This window comes from Austrofundulus limnaeus, unplaced genomic scaffold, assembly GCF_001266775.1.
Source record: "Austrofundulus limnaeus strain Quisiro unplaced genomic scaffold, Austrofundulus_limnaeus-1.0 Scaffold2179, whole genome shotgun sequence".
Taxonomy (NCBI): Eukaryota; Metazoa; Chordata; class Actinopteri; order Cyprinodontiformes; family Rivulidae; genus Austrofundulus; species Austrofundulus limnaeus.
Window position 1 is genome coordinate 16,380 of NW_013954581.1, and position 11,536 is coordinate 27,915.

At 39.3% G+C, this 11,536-nt stretch overlaps 1 protein-coding gene across 1 annotated transcript in view; it reads right to left on the reverse strand.

The window, feature by feature from the left end:
• Positions 1-3,621, reverse strand: part of sfrp5 (secreted frizzled-related protein 5) — a 13,521-nt gene extending 9,900 nt beyond the window's left edge. The window contains exon 1 of the mRNA XM_014034589.1: positions 2,579-3,621. Within this exon, the coding sequence (XP_013890043.1) occupies positions 2,579-3,131 (553 nt within the window). The 5' untranslated portion in view covers positions 3,132-3,621. The remainder of the gene's footprint in view (positions 1-2,578) is intronic.
• Positions 3,622-11,536: the final 7,915 nt, after the last annotated feature.

An 11,536-nucleotide genomic window follows, 5' to 3' on the forward strand; every position in this document is an offset into this window, starting at 1 on the left:
TGTCCTCAGGATGGCCTCTTCGGCACATCTGAGAATCTCTCATTTTTAACAAAATGTCAGTGGCTGAGCCTTCGGGGTGGAAGTGATATGGGTTCAATCTCAGTTTCAAACACACCACAGACACAAAGACGCGCCCAAATATAATTTGTTAAATACCTTTTACTTGACTGTTTGTAGTTTGTTTTTATGTCATGTTGTTTAAAACCAGAAAGAAGAAAACATCATTTCTATTTTTGTTCTGATTTGTGTATTTATTAATTTTTTTAAATTTTTTATAATCTAGCAGCCTCTGACTATTATTTGAATGAGATAAACAATAACATGCCTGATTGTGGAGGCAGTATACACTGAAAAACTGTCCATCTAACCAAGTTTTAAAATATTATATCCAACCAAAACATCTTTTTTGTTCTTCTTTTGAGACTGATTTACTAAACAAGAACAGAAGGTGTAAGATTAAGAATTCTGTTATCAGAACTTTGATTCAAATTAAGTGAAAAATTCTGCCAAGGGAGTAAAAAAATTGCACTTGGTAAGATTCTTGAAATAAGAAAAATTTGAGTRAAATCAAATATMTCAAGAATCCTACCGAGTAAAAATTTCTTACTCCATTGGTAGTTTTTTTTCACTTTATTTGAGTCAAATTTCCAGGCTAACAAAATGAATAATCTTATACGTTCTGATAAGATTAATTCAGTTCTTATTTAGTAAACCAGTCTCAAAACAAGACTGAAAAGATTTTATTGTTTATTGTTTACTGTTTTATTGGCTGGATATAAAATTCTAAAACTTGGTTAGATGGATATTTTTTACAGTGTAGATACAGTTTAATCTGTTTTCTTCTTGAGGTACATAAAATAATAAATTATGATTCTGCAGAGCCAAGATGTTGCATAGTTGATACCAATCCTAGAAAAACAGAGCAGCAGGTTTCCCTCAAGGGGGAAAAACATTAACTCACCTGCAAATCCTTAAACAATATTTTCTGGCTTATTAAAATAAAGTGTTGTTAATTACTTATCAACATCCTGTAAACTTTATTAATACTAGTGAAGATTTGTCAGACAGCTGCAGGATAAAGATGCATTTAGTTTTATAGACTTGACTGCTGTGAAATTTAGTAGCATCTATTAAAAACAGTGAGGCAAATTAAACATGTGTTAAATAAAATTTCACCACGTGGGAGAAGGAAAGTGAAGTAGTCAAGAAATGGCAACAAACAGTTAAATTTGGTGATTGAACAACGTGGGGAATAAAAAGCTTTCTTCAAACTCTTAAAAAAAGTGAAGAGTTGGACAATTATTAGTCTGCAGGAAGAAGCTTTTCTGCTTCCCCTCACTCTCCTGCGTCCCTGTCCTTTCACTCTATTCATCTCTATCAGGAACAATCATACTTTAGAGATTACCATTCTCTGCCCGCTCCTCTTGTTCTGTCATGTCGACTAATTATCGGAGCTCGGTAATTGGCCTTGTAGTTAATTGGCCCACTGTCTGCCAGARCCAACAAAAGTGGAGTGGATTGGGACACAGTGGGGACAATCCTCAGTCTTTATCTCTTAAAAAAAGAACTCAATGATTCTCCTATAGCTCAGACTTCTTTTGTGAAAAGGTTGCTTTAGGTAGTTGTGACACACACATACACACACGCACGCACGCGTGCGCACGCACGCACACATTTCTAAAAAGTTCCCACTCATTTTCATGAGGCCCATTCTTGTTTTTTTTCTTGCCCATCTTAGAAATGTATACAAACATGTCATATTGTCCATAAGTTCATTTTGTATCATGAAGCAGAGCAGCATCTGATCAAACATCCTTCATGAACTGTTATTAGACTGATGAATTAGGTGTAGATTGACATTTCCTGATAAGGCTGAGTGTGCATGTGTGTGTATGTGTGTGTCTTACCCCTTTTTTGGGGGCCAGTTAAAATGTGTGTGTCATCAATTTATCTTAACTCGGTCTCTATTCCTTGCAGTCTCCAAGTTTCCCATTTCCATCTTTCTCCAAGGTTTATGATTTCTTCTGAACCYTCCATTACTCAGGAAATTTCCCCCCTCAGTCACTTTCCTGCTTCTGTCTCGCTCTCTGACAGCCTCTCGAAAGACTTTTACTTAAACATTCGTGTCAGTGCTGCAGTGCAGAGCAACTAAATGAGCCTCCATATCATTGAATTATTGAGACTCCTGTATATATATTCAAATATGTAAGTCTGCAGATTAAATAATGGTTTACAATCCCTAAAATTTTAATAGAGAAATATTATATTATCCATGAGGTTTTCCTCTTTAAGGCTGATTTCTTTGCAATGATTTCTGCACGTCATGAGTATTTATTTCCATTTAACCTTTTTTAATTATTTATTTAGTACTTTTTTCATCAAAATTTTAAGACATTTTGGTTTGTTGCACTTATTGGAAACATAAGATTTAAACTGATAACAGTTGAGCTCATGTGATTTATAGCTGARAATAAAATTATAGTTTCAGAAAATTGTCATGTTTACATGCTGCCTMCTGTTTGTGCCATAAATTTCACTTATTGTTTTTATTATGAGAGTGAGAACGCTGGTGCCCTACCTGGTGGCTGGGTTGCATGGTTCCCAGTGAACTGCATGGGGATGCAGAGGTCATTATCAATGGGGAACTTGTCGCAGGTCAGCATCTCTGGCCAGGGGAAGCCGTACGTTTCCATCACCGGAGCGCAGCTGTCCCTGACAGCTTCACACAGCGAGCGGCAAGGGTAGATGGGTCGGTCCAGACACACAGGTGCAAAGAGCGAGCACAGGAACACCTGTGTATCCGCGTGGCACCTCTTAGCCAGAAGTGGCACCCAGCTGCCCGCCTGGTGTTTGACTTCTGGCATGACCTCGTGGTCCAGGAGGTTGGGAAGCCTCATCTTCTTGTAGCCCACGTTGTGGCACAGGCGCAGGTCAGCTGGTATGTCCACACACTGGGGCTGCTTGGTGTAGAAACGGCCGTTATGGAAGTTGTCCGACTGCCAGCTGTAGTAGTCGTACTCATCTGCAGCCACATTGGTGAAAAGGAGGAGGGAGAAGAGCGACAGGCCAAGTGCCAAGCTGAAGAAACCCTGGGTTAATGCCAACCCGGGGCTTTTTTGTCCATGTGCCATGCCTTTCTGAACACACACACACGCACACACACACACACAAAATGCAAGAAGGCCGTATCCAAAAAGTCTTTCAGTGAAGTAATCCAGTGAAGACAAAATGCTCAGAAGATAAGAACAAGTGGGGCAGGCGTACAAGCTGTAATCCCTTTTGTTTTCTCCAGAGAATAGTCACGGCGGGTTTTAAACAAAAAGTTTAATTCCCTTCTTCCCTAAGGAGTCAGCCCTTTTAAGCTTCCCTGAAACACCTCTCTGTGTTTGGATGTAAGCCTCAGGTAGTGAACTGGGGATGCAGCAGTCAGGGACAGACGAGTAGGACCACTTATTTCTCTAAATGAACCTGTTCACAGTTTCTCACCCACCTGATCTCCCCCTCTCTTAATGCTGACTCCAGTCCACTCTTGCTCTGCATCAGTCTGTGGCTGTAAAGAAGAGTACCTTGATTTTAAGAGCCAGTGGTAGCTGCTTTCTTCCACTGCCTGCCCCCCCATCAGGCTCCCAGACCATTCATCTTCCTACTGGCCTCCCCTGGATTCACTCACAACAGCCTCAACCAATCACAGCCGTGAAGGGAGGCTGCCTGCAGGACACTCCTTCTGCTCCTTATTCTCAGCAAAACCCCTCCTTTTAAAACAAGTTAACAAGAGAAAGTAAGAAAGAAATCTATAGTAAAGTTTGCTAAGTTTCTAATCAATCAGCAGAAATGCAAGCGACAGGTCAGAACCTCCCTCGTGTGTTGTGATAGATCGGACCCAACTTCTATTTATTTGTGTGAGACCCAAGGAACTTCCTGCACTTGTAACAAAGGATGTCTGCTTGGCATTTAAGTCTGCTCACTTCATTATGTGGGTAAAGTCTGGCAGCAAGCCTCTGCTGGCACCGAAACGTGCACACTTGGAAGCACCATTGTAAGTGCAAAAAAAAAAAAAAAAAAATCCTCAGAGGATAGATGAGTAAAGTGGGAGGGAAGAAGTTGGGACAGAGAACTGGTTGTGCAGCTGCACTTGGTGCTTTGCAGGCACTTTTTGAGAGATATGTTATGTTAATGTGCACGGTGGCTGTATAAAGAGACACACTGACCCTCTTTCTATCCATACCCACTAAGAACGTTCACCTTTGGAGCAGATTCATTAGAAAAAGATGTGGGATCAGCTTGAGTCTCGCTTTCAATCTGCATCACAGCTTTTCCCTCACGTGAAGGGACAGTGAATGTCGACTCATGCAGGCAAACTTAAAGTGAATGTTTGCTTTTGCAAGCTGATATTTTATCACAACATTTCAAGTTAAAACAGAAAATGGTTCACTTTGCAGCTGGACGCTATTGACACAAAGAGGAAGCAAGCATCTTGTGATTTGAAATAATGTTTTAGTAACTGTAGGTATCTATTAGAATAAAAAGAAAAAAACCCGTGTGAATGAGTGCTGCACAGCAGGTAGGAAAACTGTGTTGTTTCTTTCCCTGCCATGTAGATGATAAAATTCCTGAAAAAGCAGTCTGTCTATAAATTCTAATTTAATAAAAGGACGTCTTAGTGTGAGAAAGCTAACCACATCTATAAAAGCTCACATATTAAGCGCCTAACAAGTTTTAAAGTTTCTTGACTACACTTTCATTTAGATCCAAAAGCTGGATTTTTTGGCGTATGAGTTCTACAGCATTTAATCAGTTTTTCCTTTACAAAAGAGTTGAACGTTATCCTTTAACAACTCCAATCTCTGTTGACTTACTGGCGTGTGCGGATGCTGGAGATTGATGTTTCTGGGAATCAACGAGCTGCCAAGAGAGTAAACAAGCACATTTCATAACCTGCTGCAGTGCAGAAAGATGAGGTGGTCTCCAGAAGTAACCCCAGAATTCCTGATTGCATCGCGTGAAAGACAAATTAAGTGGTTCTTAACTGTTTTAATTTCAGAAAAGTCTTCTTGACCATATATGCCTACATCGCCTCTATTGCTCAAACTTTGCCGTTATTCTCCAACATTGTGTTATTTATGGCCAGAAATTGCTCTGCTAACCTTTGCACCGCAACTAATCAATATTACTCACAGCTAATAATTTGTGGACCTTAGTCCTCCTTGAAGGGGTAGTTTATCTGTGCACACATCCCTATCTTGAAGTATCTTGAAGCCATGTTAGTGCAGCAGTGACCTATTTTAGGACCGCCAGCATTTCCTCATGATACAAGCAGTGTCCTGCCTTCAAGTCAGCAACAAAAGTGTCTTTCATGGTAATCAATCAACAATGGTTGTCTCCTCTTGTTCTCCTTCCCCATTACTGGCCCCTTTGGCCACTGGCCAATCAATTCCTCTCTTAAGTTTCCAGCCCTCTGATTGGATGGGGGTTATAAGATTAYGTCCAGCCTTTATTGTTCTGCCTAAAGGTTTAGCATGGTTTCGAAAGAATGTCTTAGCAATTGTCTGAGCGAGAGTGGGTGCGTTTTGGAGACGGTGGTTTAGTGTGTGTCAGGGGTGATTGTAAAGACGAAGGGATGAAGAGTGGGTGAGGTGGCCAGCCGCCCAGATATGCCCTCCGAGAAGAGTTTGAATTCAAAACCACACAAGGAGTTGGAGGAGATGATGTGGAAGGAAAAAGAGACGCCAACACATTTTTTGTCTTTTTCTGGTTGAACATTTATTCAGAGATTCAATAAAATGTGTTTTATTCATTGTAAGGTGAAAGGATGGATGCAACTTTGTGGTCATGAACAAGAAAATGTTTAAAAACGAGCAAAAGCTTCATTCTTGCAGAAACAGGTTTTGAGCAAAGCCCCAGGTTTTTTTTTACAACACACACATATCAAACTTGCAAAGCAAAAATAAAGATTAGATTACAGTTCTGTTCAAATTAGTGATGTACTGATTGATACAGAAATATCAATACCACCAATATCAGAACTTCCTGCTCTAAAATCAGTTCTATAATCAAAACTTTGYTACTTCAGTTTCAGGTAATGTCTGTCATTAACAGGAATACATTGAAAAGCAACTAAACCACTGAAATTTTGTCTAAATCATTTGCAGTTAGTGGGAACTACTTTTTCTTCTGCCTGGATAATAATTAAGCGCAGATGTAGATATGTTCAATATTTATGTGAAAATACAGTCATGTATCATGAATTAAGACACATTTTTTCATTTTATAGTACCGGTAGTTCCTAGTAACAAAACAATAATTTATTTAATGTTTTTGTTATTTTATTTAATTTTGTTATTGTTTAAAAGACCATTTTCACAAATTTTATATGATCATGACCTGTTTTTTCTGTTGTATTAGCTAAATTAATAAATTACTCTGAAGTTTTGTGTTCTCTATGAAATGGTAATGTGAAATACACTACTTGTTTTAGATTTACCAGGCACGTTAGTACTTGCACAAAGTATCAGTATCCCTGATACCAMTTTGAGATTTATTTGGTATCAGAACTGAAAAAGAACTTGAACGCACACACACACACACACACACACACACACACACACACACACACACACACACAAACCAAAAGTCATCCACNTTTTCATTTTTGTATGACTCTGTCTCTCACAAACACACACACACACATATTAAACACATTAAGTTCATTCAAACTGGGATTTGGAGCACAAATCTACACACACACACACACACACACACACACACACACACACACAAAAAAAACATTTTTCCATATATTTTCATTTTTGTATGACTCTGTCTCTCACAAACACACACACACACATATTAAACACATTAAGTTCATTCAAACTGGGATTTGGAGCACAAATCTTCCTCTTATAAATTACGCATTTTTTTCTGATCACATTCAAATGTAAAATAGCTCATTTCCTTTTTAACTAAATTAAAATACCTCTTTCAACAAAATAAAAAAGTGCCAAACCTGATTGTAAAATCAGCTCTTGTCAGGAAAAGTCTTTGATCCAAGTTTGGTGGAAAATTGAATCTTTGAAATCAAAGCATGGCAATTAACTAAAGCAGCAAACATCTGGGATTTTCAAAAGCAGAAAAAAATCTTAGCCAAACTAGAAACTCCCTGTAACGTGTATTTGTGAAAAAAAACATTCCCAAATTGTCTCTGTTTATTTTAAAAGACACAAATCTGTTAAATCCTTGCTTACTTATCAACTCCCTAATGGTGCATAAATATTTTTGGTCAAATATAGCCTCCTTGCAATGCTTTGAACATAAATATTGTGCGGGATTCACAATCTTCCACATATTTTAACATGTCCACTCTGTGTGCAGATTATATCACGCTATTCACATTATTCAGTCTACAAATAGAAAAAGCAAACATCCAAAAGGGCAGAGACATATCAAAATATGATCAAAAAGCTATAGTTCTCCATTAATGTCATTGTTTTGGATAAATCTGTCAGCTTGTGCTTCATTAGGAAATATCAGGCTTATGTGAAATGACTGATTTCTGCCTCATTTCAGCCTACTCCCCCAGCCTCAGGCCAGGAACAACTTGGTTGGAGGGAGAGCGGTTGCACATAGCTGCTGAAATGTGATGAAATAATGATGGAAGATTTTAGCAGCACACTGTTACATAGTGTTATACCTGTAGATGTCAATCACTGGGCAGTGATGGAAAGACACGCTTTCCTTGTCATTTTCTGACTTTTGCTTCTCTCGCACACAAAGTCACAATCAGCCCAGGCAACATSTCGTTTCATTTTTGTGCTTTTTCTTTGCCGTATCTGTCTCTGTCAAGTTACAGCTTCTCGTTTTGAACAAGGGGAATTTTAGAAGGCTGATAGCCGGGTCAGGAGGAATGCTTAGTCACACAATTAGACAGTCTCTCCTCCCTTTCCCCCCKACAGACACACACACACAGTCACTCCTCCCTTTACTGTCAACCTAAACCCTTGAGCAAGAGCTTCAGCTTCCCTGTGTCGGACGCTTTGTAAAGCAGCTTTGACCAGCTCACCGTCATGGGATCCAATGGAAAGAGACAGGCAGAAGAAAGGGTTACCCCAACTGGGGCCAGGTTTTTTTTTTAGCCTGTGTGTCAGCTTCCAGTAAAAACTTCTGAGTGACAGGAGGTGTTCTCTAAATACCTCCAACAGACTGCTATCGTAACAGAACCGGAGATGATGGTCTGTCATCAGCATTTTTGGCATAACTTGCTACCGCTGTGCTAAAAATCACACAATTGGAACATATTCGTAAGCGGGAGGGATCTTGTAAATCCAAGCTGCCTTCCGACATAGAAAAACTGATGAGTCCTTTATGGAAAGAATGCAAGTGCCATCCTCTATCTCAGTGTTTTTCAAAGTGGGGGCCACCAGGGGGAACTAGGTAGGCCTCACAAAGCTGGAGGGAAGATAAAAAAAAAGCAAAAATAGCTAAAAAATTTTAAAAAATGATCTAATAAATGTTTTTAATCATAATCAAATCTGTTTTTCCCATATTTGAAAATGTGACCCATCATATCAGAATGAGACTTAAGTTAAATTTGGACAAAATGACCTAATTACATTTTCAGATTTGTGGCTTTAAAAGCTACGTTTTGAAACCTGGATCATTCTGATATCATAAGCTTTTCCAGAGATATGACTTGATTTGTCTTGTTGGTTATGATAATACATTACTCTTTGGTCTGAATCCTAATTTTATGTAAATTTATTGAGTAATTTTTGATGTCAGTATAAAAAGGAAACCTCAAATATTATTTGTATATTAAGATTGCCCAATTGAAAAGAAAATAAAAACATTGCTAGCTCACAGGGAAAAATTCAAAATTTTAATGCGTTTTTCCTCAAAATCAGGGTTTTTGTTACTACTGCTCAAAAAATACTTCAAAAATATTTTTTAGGATTATATTTCAGACAGTTCATGCAAATCATACATTGACTAGGCATTAATTCATTATATTTTTACAAAATGCAATTTTTGCACATGTTTAAATCAAAACCCTATATCACTGCCAAAAGTCACTTTGGAGTAAAGAGAAATCTGGCTGCAGCTATACTTACAAAAGAACCAGAATTAAGCTTTATGGTGGTGAGGCCAGTTTTATTTTTATCTCGAGTGTCTTCATGAAGGCAGTCGCCTCCACAGGTGAAGTAAACTCTCTCGTGACACCTCCTCTCTTGATGCAGAGACGAGCTGGATGCAGCAGCCCATACCGTACGTCCGGAACCTCTCTAAGCTGGCATCTGACATCGTTGAAGGTTGCAAGGGCTCTCGCGGTCCGAGCGGTAAAATCAGGGAAGATAGAGATCGTGGAATCCCCCACTTTTACCCGCTGCTGGGCTCTGGCACGTCGTAAAATGTCAGCGCAGTCCGAGTAATAATGTAAACGAGCTATTATGGGACGGGGCCACTCACCGGGCTTTGGTTTGGCCTGTAGAGATCGGTGCGCCCGGTCCACAACCGGCCCCTTCTCCAGGCCGAAGGCGTCTTTAAGCAGAGTGGAAATCGTGTCTGCGCTGACAGGGTTACGCTCCTCTGGCAGTCCTATGATTCTAATGTTATTACGCCGAGATCTTGACTCCAAGTCTTCACATTTACTGTCAAGAGCGAGGACCTGAGCCGAAAGCTTTTCCAAATTGCTCTTGAGTGAGACCACGTCATCAGTGCATGAAGACAACGGTCCTGCCATGTCTCCAACAGTCACCCTTAATGCATCCACCTCCGACCTGATAGCCGCAATGCTAGCACTTAGCTTGGTCTTCATGCCTTGCAGCTCCGACTTGATCTGGGTCAGATTGTTAGTCAACGTCYTCTCCAATTCAGTCTTGAAAATGCCCACCATCTCTTCTCGAAGTGCATTGAGGAGTTCAACCTTAAAGTCCGGGGAATATGTTTTACGAGATGTAGAAGTTTCTTCCGAAGGTGGTCGCCCACTAGCTGAGCCCCGTGGTAGATTGGTCTCAGCAGGCCGAGGCGGGGATGCGGGTGGGGGACCAGGCCTCGCCTCTGTAGTTGTCGAATTATTCGTATTTTTGGGCTTTGGAGACATCCTGAGCTGTAGTAGACTCGTTATAAAATCTAAAGGACAGGCAAAGTACACGAAAAAGCCCAAATGCACCTTATAGAAAAAACAGTCTGCAGGAGCTCCCTCCAACACGTCTTACTCCATCAGTCACAAAACCAAGTCCGGCAACCCCTGCTCTGTCTCATCAGTCAGTTTATTCACGTTTTATGCTGTAGCATATTGAGTTTGTTTTTTGTTTTTTTCAAGTCCACCACACCGCCTCCCTTTATCAGTTTCACCACTGAATTTGTTTGTTTTGAAGGAAAGAGATAGGATCAGTTCAACCTGGAGACTTGATTAGCTCTGAAGGTTTAACAGAAGCAAGTCTCAGGTGAAACCTGACTCTACTGTAATGAAGTCTACTTTGGGAGCAGTTCAAATAAATCACATAACAAACTGCTGCAGGTCCAGCAGCATTCCTTTAGTTATGCAGAATAAATAAACATGGAAAGATGTTTTTTTGGTAATTTATTTAAAGAAGAAAAAGAGTTAAATGTTTGAAGCTCTCCAGGTTTCTCTTTGACATTTTGGCTACTGTACAGCTGCATTTTATCACAGCTCCGTTTCTGGTGCCGGTTCTTTGTTTGTATTGTAAACCCAGGTGAGAGTTGTATGTTTTAGTCAGTGACTGTGAGATCTGCAGTGATTTATGAGCCGTGAACTTCATTGTTAGACACTTTCCTAAAACCTGATCTGTTTGCTGTTGTGTGTGTTTAGTGATCCATCGGCTCGTCTTTCAACATGCAGCCCTAAATATGTCAGAACTCATTTTTCCTTCTTGACTTAACTCTTCGTCTTTTCGTATTTAGCACATGAGTGTTTCTCTATACAATCTGTTCATCTCTGTAATGTCTGAGGTCATCAGTTAAATCTCAGGTCTCAAATGAGTAAAAAAAAGTACGACTTTCCCATATGTCAATAAAAGACGGTGGGATAACATTTTGTTTGACGATAGACGTTCTGAGTATTTTTTTTATTTCAAAATTTATGAAATTCTATTAGCGTTTCCTAAATGTATGGGTTATTGTGAGATTAATTTTCTTTTTTTTTTCTTTTATTATATTTTTTCTAAACAGAGAGACTGTTTTACCTCAGTAAGAATTTCTTTTGATAACAAGCTTCTGAAATGAACTGGAATAATTAATGGACACTGTATGAATGTGTGAAGTTTACTTCATGTGGTTCAGAAACGTCCATTTAATAAGACATCACTGTCATTCAAACTTCTGCATATTGTCACAGATGTCTGTAAAAATAAGTCTGGGTAATTGTCAGATACATTAGCCAGGCCTGTGACATTGTTTCACCAGATGTTTCTACTTTCCAATTTCTGTTTTTTTATGAGCCATTTGTTATTGAAAAGTCTTTATTCTCACAGCTTTCCAGATTTATCAGCCTAAAACACTTCTGACACAAAGTGAAGTGGGG